The sequence below is a fragment of the Drosophila tropicalis genome, unplaced genomic scaffold (assembly GCF_018151085.1).
Source record: "Drosophila tropicalis isolate 14030-0801.00 unplaced genomic scaffold, ASM1815108v1 contig_878, whole genome shotgun sequence".
Taxonomy (NCBI): Eukaryota; Metazoa; Arthropoda; class Insecta; order Diptera; family Drosophilidae; genus Drosophila; species Drosophila tropicalis.
Window position 1 is genome coordinate 8,127,931 of NW_027173374.1, and position 26,073 is coordinate 8,154,003.

Here is a 26,073-nt window from a genome sequence, read left to right on the forward strand (position 1 = left end):
CAGTTAAATGCTCTCCCACTGTGTTTAATATGCTCTTTATTAGTCCATATGATTTGTATTTAAGCAGCAGCACAATTTAAGACAAATATTTGAAAACTTAATAGCTTAAAAGTCTGATAGATATGGAATAAACATCTGCAACTTGACATACTTTAAACTAATTATGACAATTTTTACGACAGTATAATTCTGTATAATCACGCAAAACCAACCAACAGAGGTACAAAAAGGTATTGATAGTATTATTAACATTCCGAAAATTTATGAATTCTAGAAAATTTTTGAGAGAAAGCTTGAGAGAAGATCTTTATTATGTATATCTAAAAAGTGTCATAAAAAACTGTTTAAAATGTCTTTCCTTTTGCCAATTCTAAAAAGTAATTATATTTTCCTTTATTCAATAGATTGAATTAGTGTAATAAATGATAAAGCAGTCCGACAAATCTATAAAAAGGAATAAAAATTACAAATTTAACTAAAACTCAATCAAAATAACTCTACCGATAGAAAATTGGCTAAAGAAGCCTCATAAAAGCCGGCTTTAATAAGCATTTCCCGTTGGGAACGAAACATGATGAAGGCCAAGGAACGACGTTGCTTCGGATTGGCCAAATGCCATTTGGATATCTGAACAGCAACACCAACCTGAAGGCTCTGTAAGGTTATCACTCAATTAAAGCCTTATTCCAATTGCCAGTTAAAAACCTACCTCAACTTTAATGATCTCTCCGCCGTAACAATAGATAAACAACTGCAGCATTATGGAACCAAAAAATGAGAAGTACACCAAAAGGGACATAATTGAGCTCATATGCTGAAATATCCAATGATTAATTTAAACCAATGAGTGGCATAAAAAGTTGGGGAACATACCGTGACGATCTGATAGATTATAACACCAACTTGCAATGATGTTATAAGAAACTGTGCAAACACAATGGGCATATAGATGAAACGAAGTATTGTCGATAAGGTAAGAAGATGGACATGGTAACCCACAGCTGAGACTAACTCCGATTGAACTTTATGCTCAGATTTCATAAAGTCTACATTGCGAATGTCCTGCTGCAGAGCCTGAAAGTGGGCACGAAGATTAATGGCAAAGGATATGAACAAACCATCCACAGCCGATGCATATGTCACGACCACAATGGTCACAAATACAGTATAGACAAAGCCAATCTCATAGCCAGGGCTATCCACATCATTGAAGGGAAATCTATAAATATAATGGAATCATTTTGTTTTCAGATTATTCACCATAATTACTTACTTCAACAACTCTGTTTCTTCTGTTAACCACATCCTGCTAGATTGTCCTAACACCTTAAACCTTAGAAAATCCCTTTTCCCATCCTCCAACCCTCTCTCAGCCATATTTAACCCAACCTTAGAAAAACTATCCAAAATCGTTCAATTTTTAAAATCATCTAACATTTACGAGCTCATATAAATATTTAACTATATATGTACATATTACCTCACATTGTAAATATATACATACTTATTTGTAATTTTCCTTTTTTTTCTCAATATAAACATGTTATAAGGCCTTTGTAGCCACTAAGCTAAGTTTACTTTTAATTTTTACATTATAAGTAAACCGTATATAATAATAATAATAATAATAATAATACTTACTTCATATTCATGGGCAGTTCACGTATGTATATCGTACCACGCATTTTGCTTATTATAATCTTAACAATGGGACCCAAAAAGAAATACAATCCCGTAAATGCACATGAAATGCAATACGCTTTGCCCAGACGAGCGGCCAATTTGTTGGCTTCCGTCACATAGCCTTCTTGTTTTCCCATTGTCTGGACAGCTATCAAAAGGTAGATTGTAAACAAATTAATTTATAGCTCAATTTTCATATACAACAACTAATTCACATTGCTGATGCATTTGCCTGAAGGTCTGGATCATCTGCCAAAAGTCTTGTTTGTAGACCAGAAATGTTATTATTTTAATGGCCGTCAATAGATTGGTAAACACAACACTCAAAGTGGCCGTAATTAGTTCCATGTCATCGTTATGATACATTATATACGATATCATTGGATACTCGGCGGATATTACAAACAGCAATGAGATTATGTGACTGAAGCTGAAAACACCTTTGCCGGACCGAGTGTCTTTTCCGGTATTGGGGCTATGACCCATCACTGTAAGACAGATTTCCTGCAGCAAAAATAGACGGCTCATGACTGACATGACCCTCTGACAGGGCACACACTTAATAATGGCGCCTTATATACATACATCGATGGGCATTTGTTAATTGTTAGCTTGAGTAGTAAATTATATATTCAATTTTACAAGCCCTAGGAAAGGGCCTTATAATAACTATGATTGTCACTATGTATTAACGAAATGTTGACAAAATAAGTGTTGTGATAGCAAAGGGTTTAATTAGCAGGTAAAACAAAACGAATATTTTTTTAGCCATACCAAATAACTTAAAAAAGTTTTAAGACTTCTTGGCAGGCTATTTAACTTTCTAGTTAACATGTCATTGGCATGACCAACAGGAGCTTAACAGAAAGAAAGCGGTCTCCTATGACTGCCTGAGAAACTGAGCAAAGAAATGAGGCTCAACGAAGCTTTTATTGCTGGTGGATAGGAAAGTCTTTTGCGATTTCAAAGAATAATTTCTTTTGCTGATAATTTCATTAAACTACATACTACTGCTTAAACCATCTGATTTAGTGTAAACCCTTTGGTTAATCTATTTATATAGCAATTTTTAGTTGATGAGTTCATTGGTCGGTTCGAATTACAAAAAAATCGAAATTTTCAATTGTTTTTATGTACAAAGGCCAAAAGGCTGTTGTTGTTTCCGCAGACATTCACCGGAATTCCAGTGGAGTCCATTCCATCATCTATCCATGACCTCAAAGACGATAATGACTTAATGAATTTCGCACAGATGGATACGAAGAGGTAAAGCTAAAGGTAAAGGTAATCTTTGGTCAAGACGCGCTTGTCATTTGCTTGGTTGGGGCAAGCAAACGAAAAGATGATATTAATTTTAATTGAAGAAAGCAATTATGTGGTTTTGTTGTTGTTGTTGTTGCCTTGCCAGTGATTAGATGGCATTGTGAATTTCGAAATACAACGCAACGCAACGAAACGAAAGCAAAAAGAGTGAGAAATAAATTTAACAACAATTTGAATTTTATTAACAACATGGAATATTTTTAGTTTTTGAGGCCTCCATTCTCAGCTCAACTATTTAGAAATTGGGTGGCAGGTATGCATTGCCAGTATGCGCCGATCCGGTGGCCACAACATGGCCAGCACCAGTGCTGCCCACAAGGCCAGAGGATTCCACACCATGGCCGGACTCTCCGCCGCCGAGAGCACCAATCACAGAGGTGACGGGAGCAACACCCTCATCGGTCAGCTGGCTGCTGCCTCCCAAGGCATCGTATTGAGCCTGGATCTGTTGCTGGGCATGGGCAGCCTCTTCGTTGGTCTTGTACTTGATGAAGAAGACCTCGGGCTTGCTGGTGGAGCTGGCCTGTTCGACAACCTCAGCCTGGACATCGCTTTCGCCCTTCTTGGACAGGACATAGATGACAGTCTTGTCCTCATTGACGGCAGGGCTAATCTTGAGGGTCTTCTTGTTGTTGCGCTGTGGCGACTTGATGAAGACGACATTGTAATTACGCTTGGGCACACCAACGGTGATGTGACGCTCCTTGTAATCCTCCTCAGTATCTTCGGGAGCGGAATGGATGAAGAAGCGTTTCGAGACAATAGCCTGCTGCTGTTGCACGGAATGTTGTTGCTGCTGCTGTTGCTGATGATGATGCTGAATCTGGGCAGAGGGCTGCTGGAAGAAGGTCTGTTGATGATGAGCCTGCTGCGGTGCTGCTGCCACCTGCGAGCCACCCTGGAAGAAACTGCTGCCTCCACTACCGCCGGCTGTGGTAAGACCACCAAATCCCGATGGTCCAGGATTATAGTTGTAACCCTGAGGTGCTGCCAGGGCAACGGCGCTAAGGCACAATACCTAAGGGAGCGAAAAAATAGTAGTTTAATTAGTTAGTTCCTTCCTTTTTGGCGTTTTCTGTGTTTTCACGTACAATGAATCCACGCATTTCTAGGCTTGGTTGAGCTGATTGGTTTTCGGATACTAGGAATTGATTTCCTTGACTGTTCGCTGTGAACTGTTTGACTCTTGTGCCGCTCACGTGTCTTTTATACACTGTACAGTACAGACCGGCAGCGACGCCGACACCAATGGCTATATCAAAACACTCGACCACCTTAATAGGTGAAGTTCAACAATGATCCAAGACGCAGACGAAGAGACGATGCCAAAAAAAAAAAAAAAATGCGCACACAAAGTTTCAATATTTTTGTTGCATGTTCATTGTTTTTCCTTTAGTTCGCTTTTGTGCCATCTTCTTCTATTTTGGCTCTTCCAAATCTCTCATTAAATGACGCGACTTGCTTGTAGTTGCTGGAAATACATGGCCAATTAGCGTGGTTCCCCCCGAATTTCATAGCTTTTGAGTCTTTGTTGCTGCTGCTGCTTAATTGCCAACCCCGATGTGGCTCTTTCTGTTGCTCTAGCCATTATTTGGTTTTTGGTCTGGAATTGGCCTCTGGCAATGGCAACACCGCGCAATTCGATTAACTATTATTAAAAGGAAAGAAATTACATAAACATTTAATCAATTTCAGTTCATTTTGCGTTTCTAGGAATGATGAGTCTTCTATTCGATCTACTTAGTTGTTAGCCATTATCGGCCTACACGGGCCAATGTCGTCGTGGCCAAGTTCAGCCACGATGTATAACTCTTCATTCATGCAGACTGTCAGGCTTAATTAATGACCCGTCGAGTTCCCAATTTGCATGTGTTGTTCGAACTGATAGTTTCTTCGTCTTCCTCACTATATTTCATTTTTTTTCTACTGCACTCTAGCTCATTTATCATGTTCAACGGTTACCCAAAAAAAGACTTTCTGAGATAAATACACATTTAATTATTTCTTCAAAATGCAATGCCCACAGAGCAATTTGCGGTCTGTGTAATGAGTCGTTTACATCAATGATTTGGGATCGCATCGCATCGGATTGAATCTGCTGCTTAATGAACATGACATGTACACACTTTTCGTTTAAGCCAAATGAAGGTTGGTTACTCTGGCCTAATGTTTGAGAAGAAACAAAATCTAGGGGCCCACAGGGCCGGGTAATCTATTATTTTAATACATATTTTAAAAAATTTGTGTTAGGATTCGAAAAAAGTTCATTGGTTTTACTCCTTAGTCATCATTCCGTATTAACTTTATTGTGTCTTAAAAATCATGCATACATTAGGCATACTCATTAGTCATACTTACAGAAAACAAAGCCATGTTCATCTTGGTATTAAGAAAAATTTGGAATTAAAAAATCCTTCTTTTACAAAACATTTCACACTTGTATGTCATTACCCCATTTTGACCCCATTTTTAATATAATCCGATAAACAACATGTCGTATGAGCAATATTTTATTAAGAACTTTCCCTATATCCTTATCAGAAGGTCCTAAAGCATAAAAATAGTTATGGTCGATAGTTCTTACTTTTTTTAGGTCATTATCACCCACGATAGGTAATTTTTAATACGTTATGATGAATTTGGGAGATCTAGATTGGTATCTGCTTTTACCTTCAATATGACAGCCTGTATTCAAATCAGAGCTCAGGTTTTTGTGTATTTTCATTAGCTGGTGTACAACCCTTTGACTTTGACCCACTTAAGTAAGATCGTTAAAGGAGCCACATTCCTATAAATAAGGCCTGTCTGAAGAAATTTTCAATACCAAGATCATTGGAATCGTTCCTTATGAGTTTGGTATATATTTGTAAAGGCAAATCTCAATTGCTAAAACTATGAGAAGTATACATCAAAAAAGTCTGTATGTGTAGTTGTAAAAGGGGTGCAAACATCTTAAACAAAGCTTTTCGCATCTGTTGAAAGCTGCATCTGCAATACTTATTTATCGAATGTTCAAACCAAGCTCTATCAGCTTCGATCGAAGACTTAAAGCTTTATCTTGGCTTGAAATAATTATAATAATTATTTACTACTCATTCATTGAATCGATCGCTAATGAAACTTTCAAATTATTGTAGCTTCAATTTTATGGTTTGTAGTTTTTGCTTTTTTGATTAATAATAGATAGTAGATTCAACATTTTATGATCCTTATATTGGCCATGCAACCGGACTAACTAAAGCTATACAAAATCAGGGTTATATTAATTTAAAGTATGGATTATGTATTAGTAATTTGTTTGAAATATTTTGAAATTTAAGCCCACAACTTTATAGTTTTGATAGTGATCGGCAACTAAGTTATAGATAATCATCTATTGTCGAAATAAGTTTATAAAACTTACATAACTTAGAAAAAATCAAAATCATGTGCGAATATTCAAAAGAAATGTTAAAAATCACCTCAAACGAAAATGGGCGTTACTCTGTTTTTCTTATTTTTTTACTTATGTATGTTTAGGTTGAGAAATAAAATAAATGTATAAAAAATATATATTGTTTAATAAATTGTTTAATGATCCACTCGACTGGATGGCCCCATCATCGCACAGTTTGCCAAACATTTTGGCATTTTTCTTTATTATGGATGCCATGTCGATTTCTTGATAATATTTTAATTATTTAATTTGTCTTTTATACGAATGTTTTGCAGCATCCCTTCATGGTGTCAGTAATTGTTTAATATTAGCGCCATAAGCCTTGACCATGTTAATTTCCCTCACACGCAAACGCGCTGAAAGAGAAATTCCATTCGGGGGGGCATTTGATATGTGAAAATCGACGATATAAACAATAAGTGTATACCGACTTTTGTCGGCCCATTTAGCTACCCAACTCACATCAGATTTATGCAATCAAACAACAAAAATTCGCTAATACAATGTTAATGCCATTGCATAATACTAAAGACAATGCAAAGGTGTTTATTTATTGGTTTACAATCAAAAAGAACAGGCATTGAAACCTCTTTAAATGCTGTCGATTGGCATACGCCCCCTTGCCGCCCCCTCAAAAAGCAGACATAAATAAAATCTTATATAATCTTAACTAAGCATGAATTGTAATATCTGAAAATAGCAGGGAGATAACAAAAACCAAAACAAAAACAAAGCTGGAGAAAAAGTGGCAAAAGCGCACGCCACAAAGTCATTTGAGAGTTAGGCTTAAGACCTTTTCAGTGTTAAAGTTACAGAGATCTCCCCCATACAATTTGTGATTTGATTAATCTACAGTCGTACATCAAAACATCATCATCATTCATTTTACCCCAGCCAACCATCTGACCCAAATCTTGGATGCTGATGGGCATTGATTGAAGTTTGACTGGCCAAAAAATTACGCTAATTGTTCGATTTTGAAAATCGACGATATCATGTTCATATGTATGTATGATAATCAAAAATTGGCATATGCATATACATAGATTATGCAATGGGCTCCCAATTAAATTTGCCAGTCTAGCAAATTGAACTGAAATCTATACAATAACTGGGTCATCGAGAAATTAAAGCGATTTATCAACGAAAATACCTGAGCAAAACTGTGCAATTTGGCGCCATTGCTAATGGGATTACTGTGCGATTTTCGTACCCAATTTTAGTTTAGTTATTGAAATATGTAAATCACAAATCGCCCTGTCAATTATGATGGACAGAAGAATTAATGTCCCGCACAATAAAGCGCCAGCGTCAATATTATGTATTGATGACTTCCGGCGAATTGTCTCTTTCTATCTATCTCTTCATCTATCTGCCTATCTCTCCTACAAAGAAGAGATGACGCCGGGCTGAAGTTGAAGTTGAAGAGTATGAGCCATCGCTGTCTCAAGGTTGCTTGGAAAAAGCAAGTTTTTTTCAGTTGACCATCGCTCAGCATCAACTGGTGTGTGTGTCTTTAGTGCGTTTTTGTGGTTTTAGTTTCAGTTTCACTTGAACTTTTCGACTCATCACCACGAAATCAACTCAAATTTTTGTCGTGAGCGACATTTTCAATACGGGAAAGATATAAGCCTAGACGGGCAGTGATTAGCATTTAGTTGGATTGTGATTGCCAAGCGCCCAGGTGGTAGCTACCTTTACCTAAGACTTACTTCATCTAAGAAAAAAAAAAAAGCGGAAATGCGCATCTTTATTGTAAGGAAACCGCAAAAACGTGTGATGACGAATTCCAAGTCCATTGTGTAATACTTGTATGTCTTTGTTTAGGTTACTTGCCTGCTAGGCCTGGTTGTGGCAGCACCACAAGGATATAACTACCAAGCCCAGCAACAGCAGCAGCAGCCACAGCAGTCGCAGTTTGGTCAATTGCAATTGCCAGCAATTCCTCAATTTGCCAGTCCTGCGGAGCAATCGATTGTGCAGCAGGCATTGCAGGCACCCAAAGTGCAACAAGTGTTGAATATTGGTTCCACCTACAATGCCCAACCACAGCAGCAGATCCAGAATGCTGTCTATCAGCAACAGCCAACACAATTGAATGGCAACTTTGCCTACAATTTGCCACAACAGCAACAGTTCCAACAGCAGCAGCAACAGCAACAACACCTTGTCTCCAAGGACATCTATGTGCATGTACCGCCTGTCGATGATGCTGAAGAACGTTACCCACAACCACCATTGCCAGTTGCCCCACCTCGCAAACATTATCGCATTGTGTTCATCAAGGCACCCGCGCCAAGTGTCAGTAAGGCGGCTCTGCGTGTTAAACAGGCTCCCGTGGAGGAGAAGACTATCATTTATGTACTGACCAAGAAGCCAGATCCTCTGGAATTGCAGGCTGCCATCGAAGAGGCAGCACCCAAGCCACCGAGCAAACCGGAGGTCTTCTTCATCAAATACAAGACTCAGGAGGAAGCGGCTCATGCCCAGCGCACCATTCAAGGTAGGCGGCACATCAGCACCCACACTCGGCTGAATCACTCATGAATATACATAGATCGAAGTTCATTATGGAACTTTTTATTACGTTGATTTTGCATACCTATGGCTCAGACCTTGCCAGAGTGGATTTGTCAACGCTTCTATTAGATCTTGGCCGTTATTTGAAGGTCGATGCATAACTCATTGGTTTTTTTTCTTTTCTTTTCTTTTTGTTGTTTCTTCTATTGTCTTGCCCATTTGTAGCTCAATACGATCAACTTGGCGGCACTTCACAGGTCTCTGACGAAGGCATTGCTCCAGTCACTTCAGTCATTGGAGTCTTGGATAACCAACGTTCCGTTTCCGGTGGAGCAGCTATTGCAAATCCTGGACAAGGATTGCAAGGATTAGTGCCTAGCAAATATTTGCCAGCCAATTATCGTTCTTAAGCGAAATTAAGTCGAGAACGTGTGAACTGAGAGTGAAAGTGTTTATTTATGTAAATAGTTTAATAAAAACAAGTTATTGTTATTGTTATTGTACATACCATTGTGTTTCACAATTTATCCCCCCTTTACCCCCCTTTCGATCGATAAGTAAACCATCATCACATAGACCAAAATTTATGGCCTTTATAAAGCCTCTCCAAAAAAAAATTTGTCAAAAGCTTCAATAAAAATAAAAAATATTGATATCTTCGTATTGGCATATCTATTATCTCGATGACCACGAAATGCGCTTGAAAACCGGTCGCAGCGATTAGCATACGATTTGTCTTACATAACACAGTGATTAAACCGAAACTCGAATGGCATCTTGATAATTAATGCTGCCACTAAGTGATGATGTAAAGTTTTGACAGATCGATGTGACTAAATGTTATATAAATCGAGTCAATGGTTTACAAAGCAAGGAAAATTTGAGAAATAAAAAAACCTAAAATTAAACTTTTAATGGTAAATTATAATTCTGCTTCTGCATTTCCTCTATCTGACATAAGGAATCGAATATCTGTATGTAAAAAAAAGTATAAATAATAAGAAGTTAATTGATATTCCAAGGCTTTTCACTTAGATACTTGTTGGATAGGGCTGAAGTAAAAAAAAATCTTAAAAAGATTATTAACTAAACTTTGTCACTTTCCTCTAGTTTTTGGGCTAGCCAGTTGATTTCATAAATGTCTAAGAAGAATTTTATATATAATTAATCAAAATAATCGAGTTTTTAACTTATCAAAATCTTAGTTATACTATTTGTTACATAGTTTAAACCTTTAAGTCATTGATTTTCTTTTGGAAGGTTTCTAAGCAATCAATCAGGGGAGGATCTAGGGCTTTGAAATTGGATCCTGGATAAACACATTGAGAATTGTATAACAAAATGCTTTATTATTGATATTACCACATTGAAAATAAATTATAATTAACTATGATGGAAAGATTAGTGAGAAGAGAATGAAAAATAATTGGCTACTAAATCGTTTACAATGTCCTGGCTGGCACATATTTCTTGGATGGCACACTGACACCAAGATTCAAGCCAGACACGGATGACGAGGAGGTCTGGACAAATGAGTTATGTTGTTGTTGCTGCTGCTGCTGGTTGAAGACAGGCAATGGCTGAACAATTGTCTGTGTCTGTGGCTGCTGTTGAACAATTGTCTGAATCTGAGGCTGGACATAGCTTTGGGTTTGAAGACCAATGTTGCCGAGATTGAGGGATCCACCTGATACAGTGGTAATTGGGGCAACACCCTCATCCGAGATGTGGGTGGCACCACCCAAAGCGTCGTATTGAGCCTGGATTTCTTGCTGGGCACGCTGAGCCTCCTCCTGGGTCTTGTACTTGATGAAGTAGACCTCGGGCTTGTGGACCTTGGCCTCGGATTGAGTGACCTGCAACTGTTGCTGAATCTCAGTAATATCGGGCTTCTTGGACAGCACATAAATGACGGTCTTCTCCTCGTTGGTGGCCTGGGCACGCTTCAGAGCGGCGGCGGTGTGTTTCAGGTTTTGAGTTGGAGCCTTGATGAACACAATGCGATAGTTCTTGCGAATGGGAAGATTGTCCAGGGGTGTATCAGCCTGACGGATCTCTTCAGTGTCATCGGGGGCAGAATGAATGTAAATATCCTTGGTAATAATGGCCGGACGCTGGACGTATTGTGTCTGCACCACCTGTTGCGGCTGCACCACTTGTTGCTGTTGTTGCACATACTGTGGCTGCTGCACAATCTGCTGGGGCTGGACAATCTGCTGAGGCTGGACAATCTGCTGGGCCACGGTATTAACAATTGGCTGAGACACAGAGATAGGCACAGGCAAAGGAGCTGGAGCAAGCACATTGGTCTGGATGGTCTGAATTGGTTGTGCCTGAATGGACTGAGCCTGAATTGGCTGAGATTGGACACTAATTTGGGCAGGTGCTGTGTATATTCCACTAGATGAGACTGGTGTCTGGGGACGTAGATTACCGATGGGCAGAACTCCTGATGGCTGCTGCTGCTGATACTTGTAGCCCTGCGGAGCGGCCGCACAGAGAGCCGCAAAGCACTGCGAATGAAAGAATTTTGTAGCGATTTCGTTGATAATACCGTTTAAAGATGTTCAAACCTACCACTAGAATCACAAATTGTTTCATTTTTATGTTTCTTTACGATTGAACCCGTTGGAACTACCTTGAGCTACGCTTAAACTCTTTAACTCAACTGATGTCTAGTCTGGGTGAGATCAATGTTTTTATAAGAGTCCACAATCAAATGGACAGCCCCATTAGAAATGCCAATCCCAAAAGAAAATTAATAATATTAGGCATTGCAATAAAATTATCAAATCTATTGTCACCTCTCTGCCAAGAAAACGACACAGATATAACCAGACTCGTTAAGAGTTTGGCTCAGTCCAAAGCGTTGGCAAATCACGGAACCATATTCGGAAATACACCATTAACGATGCATCGTTTAGTCGTTTTTGACCTGGGTCTGTTATCTAACTGGAGCCCACCGCCGCCGCCGCCGCTGCCAAGTCAATATGACCAATATCGTATTCAAATTATGTATAATCGTGTAATATTTTCTATTGTCATCGCCGAATCTAAATAAATGCAAAATATTATTTGTTAATACCCCAGACCCCGACCCCCCGACAGACTCTACGATGGATCAATCGATCGATTGATAAAGGGAGTAAGAAAGAAAGTCATTTTTTATGCAGTCATCTCTGCAGGTGCGACGAAATTCGTGGGAGACGCAGGTGGAATCCATCCGTATTCATTAACAACGGCAGCTTTAGTCGTCTGGCAATGCTGACTGAATGCTCTACGCATATATTAAAATTTAGTTAATTTATTTAATGTACAAAATCACCAACCACCAACCACAAAAGCGAACGAACGGAAAAATTAAAAAAAATATACAAAAATACAAAACCAGCATGTAAACATTTGTTGTTTGTTGGCAAAGAAAGCATTTTTATGGGTCCATGGTACGCTCCATCCATTGTTTGTTTTAATCCACACAGTTTCTTTGCACAATCCATTTGTGAAATTTTTTGTTTTGGCCACTTTTCGTAAGCAATTTTTAAAGTTTAAATACATACGTATATATATATACAAATCTTGTAAATATTCTAAAATGTTTGGAAATTAGACGACCCATTTGTTAGCTTTGCTTTGGCACCAGTTTACAATGTTTCAGTCCATAAGATCATTCAGCAGGTCGCATTATATTACAAATTTACATATGTAAATATATTTTGTACAAAAAAAACTCGCAGTGCAGCTAATTCTTAAGGGATCAAAACCTTCAATTACTTTACTTTGGCAAATGGTAGTCCAACCAACAGATGTAATATTAAGTCAGATTTTATTTCTTTCTTTAATAAGCAATAAGACTGCCTTTCTTTTATACATCCCAAAAAGCTTTCTGTTATATACTTATAATTCAAATTTCCCTCTGTGTTTCACGATCTAGAGCTGCTGGGAACAATTCTAAGGCAGATTCCATAATTTCTAAATGACTTTTTTAAAGCAGAATATATGAAATATAGGCAACAAATTCTAGACTAAAACTTATATGATTTTGTCAATACATTGCAAGTCAAGTTAAGCCACAGGACTGTTTCTAATTGCCTGAACCTTGGGCGAATACTCACTCCCTCTCTTTAAGCAAATTTTCAGTATTTTAACCTAAAAGCATGCTATGAATTTCTCCGAAATTTTCTTTGCATGTTGCCCTATTAAATAGGCAATAAACTATTGCATTGCATCTTTTGTGGATACGATAAATATTTATACCCTGTTATTTTTTAACACAAGTAAAGAATTAAAGACATAATTGTTTAATATTTTACATTTATATAAAGTAAGCTTATCTAAATCTAGAAAATGAAATTAAAACTTTCGGTTTGGTGGTGGCAAATACGCGCTAGTTGATGGTGCATTAAGATCAATATCTCCCACAGAACCACCAGAGGAAGCACCCCGCGAAGCAAAGTCCAAAACAGGAGCAGACGAGCCCGCATTATGATTGCTCGATGGTCCTGGCAAAGTGTCATACTGAGCTTGAATAGTACGTTGAGCATTCTCCGCATCACTCTGAGTGCGATACTTGACAAAATGCACTTCGGGCTTGTTGTTCGTCTGGAGCTTGATCTGGTTCAGTCGATTGGTGAGCTCTCCAATGTCAGCCTGCTTGTTCAGGACATAGATGGCAGTGCGATCGTCGGACGCGGATGTGGCCAATTGCAAAGCGGCCTTCTCCAAGCCAGTATTCTCGGGACCCTTAATGAACAGCACACGAAGATTCTTCTTCAACGAATTGGCAATCTGTTCGTTGGCTTGCGAATTATCAAATTCCTGCTCTGGGGCGCTATACGAAAAGAATTCCTTATTGAATTCGTTCGCAATGAGTATGGGCTCGGATAGTTGAGCTGCTCCCCTATCAACGGAACCGCCACCAATCAGACCACCATGACCATCTCCGGCATGAGATCCAGGTGTATAATCATATTGACCGCGGGCAATGGCCACCAAGCAGAGCATCTGTAGCAGAAGAACAAGAAAAGTCACTTCAAGTTGCAGGCAAAAGACTTGAAACTTACCAGAAAAACGCGCATATTTGACTTAGATTTGTTTTGTCCACACCGAAAGGCTATGTAAGATTTGTATGTGTTAGCTGGTCAGCTGTTGGATTCCTATTGTCTTCCAATTGCAGAGATTCAGTCTATTTATATGTGAGCAGATGATTGTGGTAGGTGGTTGCATCCCAAATGCATCATGCAAATGCACATTCCATTCCATTTCATTGTCTTGCCGACGAGACGATTGGGAAATTCGATCGATAGCATTTCATCTTTCGACCGAGTTCCAGTTAAAATGTTCGACTGCCTTTTAATTGGATCATATCGTTTACACTTCTTCGCTAAGGCGGAAAATGTGTAAATCTATTCAAATAAGGGAATCGGCGGCGTATATTTGTATGTATATTTAGTATGTAATTAAGTCAGAGATTACCCCACCTAAAATACCCTCAAAATGCATTTCGAATTGAATGCCCAAATATCGACATTTATCAGAAATGCAAGATTACATAATAATTTACATTTTTTCTGGGATTGCATAAGCAAAACAACAACCTAAATTTTTGGGATAACCCAATAAATATCAATTAATATAGAAATTTCCAAAATTTCATGATTTATTTAAAACAAGTCTCTAATATTAATTCAAACTACAATTTTCAACTTTTTAAGGTTTGTAATTTAAAACTTCAAAAGTTATAATGTTAAATATAAACATCAAACAAAAGTTATGATGTTTAAATATAAAGAGAAAGGAATGATATTGTGGGCGAATATATGGAGTGGTAGTTCTGACACTTTCTTCTACATGATAGATTACAATTTATTTATCGTTTTTACTAATCTTTGGCGGGCTAAAGGGAAGATTAAGTTAGTGGCTTGTGTTCAAGAGACAGAGACGGATCCAAAATCCATTATCTCGATCTGCCCATGTCAAATAATCAAATACCATTTAGTTGTCTAGTTAAATTAATTAAATTTAGACATCATGTGTTTCTTAATGTTTTATTTGTTTATACATATATCTGTTGATCAGAATGTTTGCTGCTGGACGATTGCCAAATTCGTTTCACCCATCCATTTTCACTTTCATAATTACCATAAAATATGTTTCTATTTAAAAATGATTTATTCTTTTCTTTTCTATCAGAAAACTGTAAACATTATAGCTTTATTCAATGTCCCAACCCTTTCTCGGTTATCAAAACTCAAAGCTTTATCAATTATGTTATTTGTATTACTTTTAATCATTAACGATTAAACATATTAATAGTTTGTGTGACTTAAAATCATTAAATTTCCAATTTTAAAGGAATATTTTGACTCTGTACTTTATTTACATTCAAAAATTCTGATTGAAATTCAGTTACTGAACCTGATTTTCTTTCCATTTACTGCCCTTATATTGTTCTACTTTACAGAAATGTGAAACAAGTTCCACAATAAAGATAAAAATTAAAACAACCAACTTTCAGCTCACCCAATTATGAATCCAGTTTAATTAAATCACGCGAATTGATGCATAATTAAAGTGCTGATGATGACGAAGATGATGATCGTCTTCATATCATTTCAAACTGAACCAAACAAGTCAATATATATGTTTATAGAGAGATATATGTGTGTACATTAATCGGAAAATCAGACAATCGGCTATCACTATGAATATCATTTTGTCTATGTAAATATATATCGCTTAATTAAATCAAATCAAAAAACGTGTTTATATATCTTTTAAAAGTTGTTCAAGTTCATTGTTGCAAATTATCACAGTGATGGGTTTTGATTCCCCCCCAAAAATAAAACCATTTTTGCTATATAAGCGGATACAAAGTCGGCCGCGTTGTTTAGTCGTATACGAGACAATCGCCAGAATGAAAACTATTTGCGTAAGTCCACCAAGTTAAGAATCTAGCCTAAAAGTCAAGTGTTGCTAATCAATCTTTGTAGTTGCTTTTGTTATTTGCCATCTTGGCTGTTGTGGCTTTGGCTTCTCCTGTGCCCGCTGGCAATGATCCCATTGTTCAGACGCTTCGCTATAGAAACGATCAGGAACTGGAGGATATACAGCGTGCCATAATTGCTCAATACGAAAAAATCGGAGGCACAACACAGATCCATGCTCCCCAACAAGTCAGCATTGCTAATCCCTACAACATAAGAATCAACATTTAAACAAAACAGAAAACAAAAATAAAAGTTGCAGATTATTATTAAATTTTTTAAGAAAGCGGCGATAAGGTGTTGTTAATCGAGAATTAAGCTGGGAATCACTTGGCTTTCGAGAGTGAGAAAGATTCGCCGGATGCTTAGTCTTCTTTAAGCATTCGTCGCGTTCGCAAGTCTCTCGAAATGTGTCGCTTAGTGTGGATGATGATGATGCTGGCATTGGCATTGTTATCTTTTATAGTATGTTGTTCCGCCCAACCACCACCACCGCCTCCACCCCGTCATCCTTCACCACCCTTTGAAAAAGACTTTTCAATTAGATTTCCCGTTGAACGGGACATATTATTTCCCAGAACAGATGAGTCAGAGGAGGAGAAAACTTGGTATCGCATACGTGAATTTCGGTTCAATCAATATGAAAATTTACCCGAGCCCATGCACAGACATCATAGGCCACCGCCAAGGCCGGGCCAACCCTTTCCACCGCCACCAAGTGGTTATAAAAAACCAGGAAATCGCAATGGTCGTCGTCGTCTGTGCGAGCAGAGTAAGTAAAGTGAATTCCCTGGATGACTCAGTCATTCATTCATTGCGATCTGGTCTTCAAGAATACTCTGAGTACGTGGAACGTATCTTTCCCAATGACACAGCAGTTGTCGATGATGCCAATGATGCCAACTTCGATGGACGCATACTCGCCAAGCCCGGGCAATACCCGCACATGGTAAACACAGTGAAATTGTCAGAGTTTTTGTTGACCTAAAAACAACTTAACAAATTGTTGTTTGTTTTTTTAGGCAGCGGTGGGCTTTGAGACGGATACACAACAAATTGAATACAAATGTGGCGGCAGTTTGATAAGCGAGAACTTTGTTGTAACTGCCGCCCATTGCACAGCCATTTCCGAGTAAGTTGACATTGACATTATAATAAAAGGCATGGCCATTTATCTATGAACTTTTTCAGTTTGATACCAAAATGGGTGCGCATCGGGGACTTGAATCTAATGATCGACGAGCAAACAGTTGAACCACAAGTTCTTGAAATAGATACAATTTACAAACACCCGGATTACAATAAGGATCTATACTACAATGATATAGCTCTGCTTAAGCTCAGTCAGAATGTCCAGTAAGAGAAAATCTATTAAATACTTTAAATATATTACATTTTTCCATCTCTTTGTAGCCTAACCAAATATGTGCGTCCCATACGCCTTTGGGTCTTCTCGGAGCTGCCGACCTCAATTGCCTTTGCCATGGGCTATGGGGCCACAAGTTTTGCCAAGGCAATGACCAATCGTCTAACAAATCTAAATCTGACAATTGTACCCAACGATGAATGCAATAGAGAGTTACCAGCTCTGTCAGAGACACCAGACGGTGTATTGGCCAGTCAGATATGTGGTCAAGATTATATACTAAATCGTGACACGTGTCAGGGTGATTCGGGCGGTCCATTGCAATTGAATCTGCCGGGTCGACGGCGTCAACAAAACATACATTATCATCTAATTGGAGTGACTTCATATTGGGTATTCTGTCGCAGTAGTTATCCATCTGTTTACACACGTACTTCATCCTATTTGGATTGGATTGAACAAATTACTTGGAGTGGGGAATTGGATCAAGTCTAGATCATGCCAGTTTCTATATAAATAAAGCTTACAAATGTAAATATTTCTAGATCCTTTTTTAATCAAGTCGAAGTAATCTCAAGAATTGATCTTTTAAATATTTAAACTACATTAATTAAATATATATTTAAGTTTATTACTTAATTGTTCCACTTCTACAATAGAATTATAATTGTGGCAAAAACAAATTATTATTTTTTTGTTGTTTTTTGGTCACTTTTGCTGAGTATTTTGTTGATGATTCTTATTCTTAGACTTCATTGTTGGCATCAAGCACCTGTCGCTTAATGTCCTCGTACGATGGTAGACTCTGTTAAAGCAAGAGGAAGACAGAAACAATTATTAGAGTAGTTTAAAACAATTCAAACAACTATAACTTGAAGATTATGAATAATACATGAGACATGCTTTGAAATATACTCACGCAATGGGCATTGATCATTGATGATTCTTGTTAGTAAATGGGCAAACAATACACAAAAAAAAAAAGTGTCGAAGGAAATATAAAACGCATGCAATTTGTTATATATGTATGTAGTTAGTTATATGTTGAGTATGGCTCAACCAACCTGCCAGTAGTCATCATTCCAGGCGGGGAACATACGCTTGAAGACACGTGGCTCCTGTCCTTGGGCAACACGTACAATGCTCACAGTGTCAATGGTGCGAGAGGTGGGCTCCAATTTGATATAACGCTGTGGAAAGATTTAGATTCAGAGTAAGAATTCCCTTTACGATTGCAACTTAAACTCACCTTGGCCATGTCCAAAATCTTGCTATTCTCCTCAGCTGTGGCACCAGAACCAACCCACAAATAAATCTCATCTCCAGCATCCAAAAGCATAACATCATCTGTATCCAGATCCTCTTGATCATACTGGGCAACCTCTTCAACTTTGACACGCCCAGCGCGGGTGAGTCGGCAATGGAAAAGACGTGGCTCCAACAATGGAGCACTATCGTCCACCAAGCTGCGATTGTATTGACCCTCACCGTTCAACTCATCCCAGAACTCATCGGGTTCGGCTCCCTCATCGATCACTTCAATCTCGGCATCGTCCCAATAGTGGGCGAAACGCTCCTGAGCGGCCTGCTTCTCGAAATTGGATGCACCAAGACCATGCCAAATGTAAATCTTGTGAGATTTGGCCGACACCAGAGCAAAAGCATCGCCAGAAGCCAAAGATGAACTGTCAGCGGGTACTTCACTGGCATGGATATCGCTCTCAACGGTGCCGCGAATGCGGAAGAGTTGAGCTGTGATCGGCAAAGCAGTATAGGAGGCAAGCAATTTGCCCTTGAAGATCTTGTAGAAATGACGTGGCTCATGTCCCTGGGTGGTGCGCACAAGCAGGGCATTCTGTTCAACGGCCAAGGCTAGGGCATCCTCAAAGGCACGCACCTTCACCGCAGCACTAGCCTTAGCACCTTGCCAAACGTAGACAATCGAGCCCGTCTCGCCATTGTTGGCCTCATAGTTGTAGGTGAGAACATAGGAACCAAAGCCTAGCAGAGGCAAGTTCTCCTCAAAGTCAACTGTATTGCGTAGGACTTCGCCATCATCCGCTTTGCTAACATACTGAGTAATCTGTTTAATGTTATTCTGTCCATGATCGGGCATAAAGCCAATAGCACGACCACCGCTCTTCTTCAACTTCTCGACCACAGCGTCAATTTCATCCACATCGAAGGAATCATCCGAACCCATGTTCAAAGCTGAGCGTATAAGACGGGTATGAGCCATGCCAGCATCGCGCCAGGTGTCAAAGTATTGTTTGAATGGTGCCGATTCAGCTCCCTCCACAATGCGATGAATCTGGGTCCAGGCTGGGTATTTCTTTGTCGACAAGAACTCTTGAGCCTTTGCCATAGCATCGGTTTTCTCCTTTTGGGTGGCACCACGTCCAACCCACACATAAATACCAGACCCAGTGTCCAAAATGAAGCAATCTTTGGTATCCAGCATAGCCTGACGCAATGGTTTCTGGGCAACGGTGTCTACCTTCAGCTTGCCACTGGCATCGGAAACCTTGTACAAGGTCACAGCAGCAGCATCTGTCCTCTCAAAGGCGGCATCCTCATCGGCTGTGGACTCTTCGGGCACCTGGTCGGGAGTACCAGATCCAAGGACATCGAAGAACTGTTGCTTGTCGGCATCCGTGCTGAATTCATCGATAATTTGCACACGGGCACGTCCATTGTGATCCTGATCACGAATTTGATTGGCGGCACTAATAGCCTTAAGTTTCTCCACTCGCTTGGCCTGGGCACCAACATAAACGTAGATATCATTGCCAGCATCCAGAATAAAGCAATCGCCCTTATTCATTGATGACACGGACAGATTCACTTGACGCACACGTACATTTCGCTTGCCCTTGACCTGGAATAGGCGCTTCTCGCCCTGAGCATTGGTCTCCACATGCTTAAATCCAGTTCCAACTCCACCTTGTTCATAACGAACTCCTATGAAAAGATTCAAAAGATTGTTTGTGAATTCCACTAAATCACAATAGAGCTAACAATCTGACTTACCATTCTTAAAGTAGCCAAGGAACAACTGCGATTCATGATCCTGTACTTCGCGATGCTGGACAGGTGCTCCACCTAGCTGATCATCCAGTTGGACAGTGAGAATAGCTGCAGCACCAGCCTCATCGGTCGATGTTTCCGATCCCAACCAAAAGTGCACATCCCAAGAAAGTTTCTTATCTTTCGGGTTCTCAATTGTCTGCAAAACAAGATATCATTTGTAAACAAACAATCATAAATGATAAGCTATAGATATGACTTAGATGTGACATTTAGTGCCCTTTACATTTAAGAGTTCAATTAGAACAATAGAAAGCTTGTTTATCTATAAAATAAATTGTTCTTTAAAGGTTGGTTGAGAAAAAAAGAAAATCATTTCTAATGATAATCTGGTAATCTTATTTTGTATCATTTTCTAATGGATCAATTCATTGCTCCAAGTCTAGAACAGATGAACTCACACATTATTTTGTATTAATATATAGCTTAAAATATATGTACATACGCATCCCCCCATTAAATTACGTATTCGCAGTGTTGCCAAGTAACAGGCAAATAACTTAAGATTGCCTGACAAACAGTAAGAAGAAAGACTTTATCTATTTAAGAGTAATAAATACTCTAAAATAGCTATAGCAAAATTAGCACATTTTTTCGTCAACTGAAGTTCGTAAGTAATTTCATTTAGCAAGGTCCACATAGAACGAATGCAAGGTGAAAATCATCTGTTTCGCATTAGTCATGGGTATTTTCAACACTAACGCTTAATTTCAAAATCAATTTCCCACATCATGCATTAATTTTTTTCCCAATTACTCATTCAAGAATGAAAATAGATCAAATATATATAAAATTATTGCTATTTTGTTAAATTCATACTTACATTCAAAATAATAAATGAGTCTCCAGTATAGAACTTGCCATAATTATTCTTGGGATACGGTACAGGTTCAAAATTCTAGAGAAAGTTAAAAATAAAAACAAAAAGAAAATATACATAAATATTTCAATTTTTTTACTTTGCTGCAGAGTCAAAACATTATGCCCAAATGCTTCACTTTATAAACAAAAGAAAAAACGAAAAACTTGGCGGTCATCTGGGAGCTCATAAATTCTGTTAATGTGTCTACGTTAATTAACAGAAAAGAAGGCGCTATATATATATTCAATATGTATATGCACTCTCTGAATAGACATAAGACACATGTGGCGCCCACATTGCGTGAGATCAGCGAATAGAAAGGAAAGGAAAGGCACGAGCCATCCAATTCTGAACTACACAGATGAAGGCATGAGTGGCATCTCCCTCACCACTTTTGTTGGGGCTTTTTGCATGGGTCTTCGATGCACATCATCACATGAGAGAATAAGCAACGCATTCGTGCGTGGGAGTGCTCACTCCGGGCGAACTTTCCCCCCACAAGCGGTGTTTCTTCTCATTTTTTTCTTACAGCCTATTTATAAACTCTCTTTGGAAATCTGAGAAAAGTGAAATTAAAAGTGTTTTTGGACTTTACCTCAATGCGCCAGATCTCGACGCCGGGTGTACGGCCGGCATTGGCAAAAGCTGGATTCATAATGCGTCTGGCTGGTTGTTTACTATTACCACCGGATGGCTGTATCTGTCCGCTTTGTGCAGGAAACGCTGGTCGGGTATTAAAAGTGCCGGCTGAACAGAAACTGGCCGATAAAGCAATAAACACAAGCAAACTGCAAAGATAAATACACAATTAAAATGTCAGTCAGTTTGTAGTAGATTCACTTGAAATCCGTTTCCCCAAAAAAGGAGACCAAAATGTTCACTCGCTTTGTGACGCATTCGTGTGACTCATGTCCATAAAAGGTCATAAAACTGTTCCACAATAAAACCTATTCATGTACTCAAATGTCACTTGAGACCTCTCGGTAATCTAGAAATATTTCACTTGGAGTCCACAGGGAGACTAAAACTATTTTGATAATTACTTCATTTTTCTTCTTGATGTTTCTTTAAAATGTTTTTGACATTGTAATTACGATAAAAATTTGTTGTTTTCATTCCACTGATATTGTTTTTGGCATGGAGTCGGTATATTTATTTTTGATATATCTTTGCATGTAGTTTATTTGCCCTCGGGAGTCTTTACTTACTCGTATAACTAAATAAATGTTGACTTCCGAGTATGACTAAATTTGGTTAGTTATTGTTTGTCTAATTACACAGATGTTTGCACTAATTAAAAACAGTTTTGTTTATGAGAGTTCTCTGACGAACTGTTCGCTTGCATTACCTGGAGATGACTGCCATGTTCAGGCCGCTAGATATGGCCATTTCGTTGCTGGTATCGTCGACAGAGGCAAAAGCAGAAGCAGAGGCAGCGACGGAGCTGGAGCAGCGGGAGCTGAGAACCCCCAAACGACTTTTTGTTTATTGTTGTGAATATATAAGTATATATATCAACTGGTGGTCTCTATATATCTGTGCGGTGATTATTCGTTGTTAATTGTTGTTATTATTATGTGCTTTGCCTTTGTTTTTATCCGCACTCAAACAGAGATGATTGTCCGCTTTAATATCCACTAAGAGAACGACATAAATAAGAGAGAGAAAATAAAAAAGTCAGCTTTTTGTAAAAAGTTTAAGAGACATGATTGAGGATATTAGCATATAGAAATCAGCTGTTTCTCTGTGTGAGCTTTTCCATTGCCGGCAGCAGTGTGACGTCATTAGTATTAGCAGCTGCTTCCGATCCCAAGAGTGTGTATGTATTTACCCTCTCCAAGGAAGCAAAACTAGTTGTCTCTAATATTATTCAATATCTCACGTTTGGAGAGCATGGATGAGCATAGGATTTCATAACATTTCAGTTACTTTTATTTCGAAATGAAAGCATATTAAAAACTATACACAATAAATTATGGAACTTGTCTAGAATATAAGGCTATGCCTTTCCCGAAAGACATTTTTATGTGAAAGTTACATTGTTTTATGGGAAAACAATTTAAAATCATATTTTACATAAATTTCTATGTCAACTCCAACTCTTTTAAAACGTTGTAAGAAACTGTTCTTTGACTTAACATCATTTTAAGACTTATATGAAAACTTTATTAACAATTAAAACTATTTGCTCAGCTTGAAAAAACAAGTTAACCTGTTTGAATGTGGGCCGAATCCTTTGAGAGATACTTATTTAGAATAATTAATAACTAGAAAGCCATAAAAAGCTGGAAGACTGCTACACTATTTTATAACTTTTGGATCAAAATAATGTTAAATAAAGAAAATTTCCTTTTTTTCAGCGAGTTCAATATCTAAGATTGATTTCTCCAACTAAAACGACAGATTTCACTTACCAAAAACTGCTTTTAGACTGGCCAAAACTGTTGCCTTAAGTGACTTACACCATTATCAGATATACATACATATGTATGTATTATGATAGTTTCATAAAATTCTACAATTAAGAAAATTAGAAAATGACTATCTCTCTCTCTCCTCTAAAATATCATTACTTTTTTGTCAGAAGTCGTTTAAAAAAAGTTTTTATGATGGCTAAAAAAGTACTAAAAAATGTTGTCCACTAATTCTAGTTTTAGCCTGCCACTTACTGAAAACTCCCCCAACTGGTAGAGATTATGCAAAGATAATATAGTCTAACTGTTTAGTTTCCTTGGGTGATATCATATAAATGGCGTTGTCTGTACGGGAGCTTACGATACGATCGTCTAATGAAGCTGTGAATTGAAATGAGGCACGCATGTTTTTTGCAAATTATTTTTCGTCAAGTAATTAGTTTTCGTGTATGACGACACTGAAAATAACTTTTGGGCCGGCTGGGATGGTTTGTGGTTATCGTGATATCATGGGTTGGTAATGAAAAAAACAAAAAAAAACGGTGGGGCAAACAAGCCTTTTTCTCTGCAATTGGGTCATATGTGTATGTGACATACCAGCACTTTCAAATAAAAACTATATTTTACGCATTCATACAATTCACTCCATCTGCCCTCACTTCCCGAGCCCTTACTGTTCCATTTTCAAGTTCGAGTTTTGTCTTAATAATAAACTTTAGCCAAGCAAAAGAAAACGACTGAATAACATATATTGAGAGCGTGTTTTGGATTTAAATATGGAATATACGCAAATTGGGATGTTCTTTTTTTGTTAGTGCTTAACAAATTTAAATGAAAGTCTGACAAGTAAGAAATATTTAAAAGACATGATCATAAACATAATCATCGTGTATTCTAAATATTAATCCCAATAACTTGTGATCTTTACACAAATATCAAAGTATTCTTAAGGACATTTAAAAACTTTTAGAATAGAATAAAATTGTGAAAATATTAGTGATAAATGACTCTGGTCTGTGTAATTATTTCTTAAATCCTCGAATTGTTGATTAAAGTATCATTCTTTTAGTAGGAAATGAACTTTAATTTGGTCTTGAGAGGGAATGAAAGCAAGTTTCCTCCCTAAAACCGAGGTTTTAGATTCACGCATGGTCAATTTTACCTCAAAATTGCCTAATTTCCGCCCAAATGACCGATTTGCTTAACCGATACTATGAACTAGATCCCCCACTGTAACTTAGTCTACTTAATACAAAAAGTATTCTAATTCTTCTGCAAGATTATCCTCTTTTGTTTGTTAATATCGTGTATATATTCGAAATAATACAAAAGAATAAGTTTAGGAACAAAAAGTGTGTATATGTAACTATATAAGTACATCCATAAAAGTGAACAAATGTGTTTACTCAATCAATTTGTATGCACATAAGGATGATCATGGCAAGACGTCAGCCAACTCATCCATCACAATTAATAACTAGTTGAACGACAGTTCACAAAAGGTATATACACACAGAAATAGTAGGTAAATCATTAATGACAGCTCTTTAAAAATCGCTAATACATAAATAAATATTTCACTAGTTAGTAATGCTATTCATGTTTGTTTGAAACTTTAAACAGGCTTTTTTAGGCGGTAGACATTTATGTTGTATGACAACAAAATCTACAAATAATTGTTTATTTTAAAGACAGAAACTGTTTAGGTAAACACCCTTTAAAAGTCAATCAGAAGCACTATATGTATCATGATTGAAATCTATATACAGTATGTACAGTAAACTCAAAAAACGAGATTAGCTATTCTCAAGCCACAAAACTGATAAGGTAAATGGGCAATTAATTAAATTGAATTACTTCAATAGATTATCAATACTAGAGCAATGTCGTGAAATTGTCTAGTTATTCATATAACAAACATATACATATGCACATACATACAAGAGCTATCAATTAAGCCTGTTCAAGGTACTCAATGTTAGTTCATAAATATGTATATGTAAGTATATATAATAGAAAACAAGTATAATACATAAAATACTCTCTATGCCTTGAGATTTGAGTTTTGTTTAGAATTACGTAGGCACACTTTTGGGTTACTTAGAGGCTATCACTAAAAAGCGATCGTACATAAACAATATAAACACAAAGAAAAGCTACTCATCACTTACGTTCGAATGAATATAAACTGGTCGCTTCCAGGTTTCAAATGCGACTGGATTGTGAGAGAATCAAGACTTTGGGTAGTGCTGGGATGTTGTGAACGAGAATACGAAGCTCGAGACACTGAAGGAAAGTTAAAGCTTGCTCTCGCTTTTATAAAACCCGATCTCGAGTCTCTTTTTTTCGGTTTTTTGTCCGCTCAGGTCGCAGACGCTCTCTGGGATGTCATCGATGGG

The 26,073-nt window shown here is 37.9% G+C and overlaps 8 protein-coding genes across 10 annotated transcripts; 3 read left to right on the top strand and 5 right to left on the bottom strand.

The window, feature by feature from the left end:
- Positions 1–393: 393 nt before the first annotated feature.
- Or82a (Odorant receptor 82a) lies at positions 394–2,211 on the bottom strand. Its single transcript, XM_068301116.1, has 6 exons — positions 1,899–2,211; positions 1,642–1,831; positions 874–1,219; positions 710–814; positions 502–654; positions 394–444 (listed from the first exon to the last, which is right to left on the bottom strand). The coding sequence occupies exons 1-6, from the start codon at positions 2,209–2,211 to the stop codon at positions 394–396; spliced, it is 1,158 nt and encodes a 385-aa protein (XP_068157217.1).
- Positions 2,212–3,241: 1,030 nt separating this feature from the next.
- On the bottom strand, positions 3,242–4,112 carry TwdlV (TweedleV). The gene is made up of 2 exons (XM_068301272.1): positions 4,098–4,112; positions 3,242–4,024 (listed from the first exon to the last, which is right to left on the bottom strand). The coding sequence occupies exons 1-2, from the start codon at positions 4,110–4,112 to the stop codon at positions 3,242–3,244; spliced, it is 798 nt and encodes a 265-aa protein (XP_068157373.1).
- Positions 4,113–8,254: 4,142 nt separating this feature from the next.
- TwdlG (TweedleG) lies at positions 8,255–9,372 on the top strand (the record flags this gene model as incomplete). Its single annotated transcript, XM_068298887.1, is given in 2 exon segments — positions 8,255–8,945; positions 9,188–9,372. Coding segments are annotated over 2 exon segments (876 nt in total), but the record flags the coding sequence as incomplete, so codon positions are not given.
- Positions 9,373–10,404: 1,032 nt separating this feature from the next.
- Positions 10,405–11,563, bottom strand: TwdlF (TweedleF). The gene is made up of 2 exons (XM_068298888.1): positions 11,540–11,563; positions 10,405–11,475 (listed from the first exon to the last, which is right to left on the bottom strand). Exons 1-2 carry the CDS (start codon positions 11,561–11,563, stop codon positions 10,405–10,407), a joined length of 1,095 nt encoding a protein of 364 aa, XP_068154989.1.
- Positions 11,564–13,312: 1,749 nt separating this feature from the next.
- On the bottom strand, positions 13,313–14,037 carry LOC137583771 (uncharacterized). The gene is made up of 2 exons (XM_068298889.1): positions 14,023–14,037; positions 13,313–13,963 (listed from the first exon to the last, which is right to left on the bottom strand). The coding sequence occupies exons 1-2, from the start codon at positions 14,035–14,037 to the stop codon at positions 13,313–13,315; spliced, it is 666 nt and encodes a 221-aa protein (XP_068154990.1).
- Positions 14,038–15,729: 1,692 nt separating this feature from the next.
- Positions 15,730–16,176, top strand: LOC137583772 (uncharacterized). Its single transcript, XM_068298890.1, has 2 exons — positions 15,730–15,890; positions 15,952–16,176. Exons 1-2 carry the CDS (start codon positions 15,777–15,779, stop codon positions 16,174–16,176), a joined length of 339 nt encoding a protein of 112 aa, XP_068154991.1. The 5' UTR covers positions 15,730–15,776.
- Positions 16,177–16,275: 99 nt separating this feature from the next.
- LOC137585171 (serine protease snake) lies at positions 16,276–17,821 on the top strand. Of its 2 annotated transcripts, XM_068300840.1 has the most exons (6): positions 16,345–16,410; positions 16,524–16,717; positions 16,779–16,894; positions 16,968–17,077; positions 17,137–17,301; positions 17,359–17,821. In XM_068300840.1, exons 2-6 carry the CDS (start codon positions 16,606–16,608, stop codon positions 17,804–17,806), a joined length of 951 nt encoding a protein of 316 aa, XP_068156941.1. In that variant the 5' UTR covers positions 16,345–16,410; positions 16,524–16,605; the 3' UTR covers positions 17,807–17,821. The 2 variants fall into 2 exon arrangements, with proteins under 2 accessions (XP_068156939.1, XP_068156941.1); XM_068300838.1 differs by having other exon boundaries at positions 16,276–16,717.
- A 100-nt stretch (positions 17,822–17,921) lies between these two features.
- Gel (Gelsolin) lies at positions 17,922–26,001 on the bottom strand. Of its 2 annotated transcripts, XM_068300836.1 has the most exons (8): positions 25,846–26,001; positions 22,609–22,897; positions 21,856–22,048; positions 21,222–21,296; positions 20,342–20,537; positions 18,561–20,272; positions 18,376–18,501; positions 17,922–18,116 (listed from the first exon to the last, which is right to left on the bottom strand). In XM_068300836.1, exons 2-8 carry the CDS (start codon positions 22,647–22,649, stop codon positions 18,057–18,059), a joined length of 2,403 nt encoding a protein of 800 aa, XP_068156937.1. In that variant the 5' UTR covers positions 22,650–22,897; positions 25,846–26,001; the 3' UTR covers positions 17,922–18,056. The 2 variants fall into 2 exon arrangements, with proteins under 2 accessions (XP_068156937.1, XP_068156938.1); XM_068300837.1 differs by lacking the exon at positions 25,846–26,001 and having other exon boundaries at positions 22,469–22,609.
- Positions 26,002–26,073: the final 72 nt, after the last annotated feature.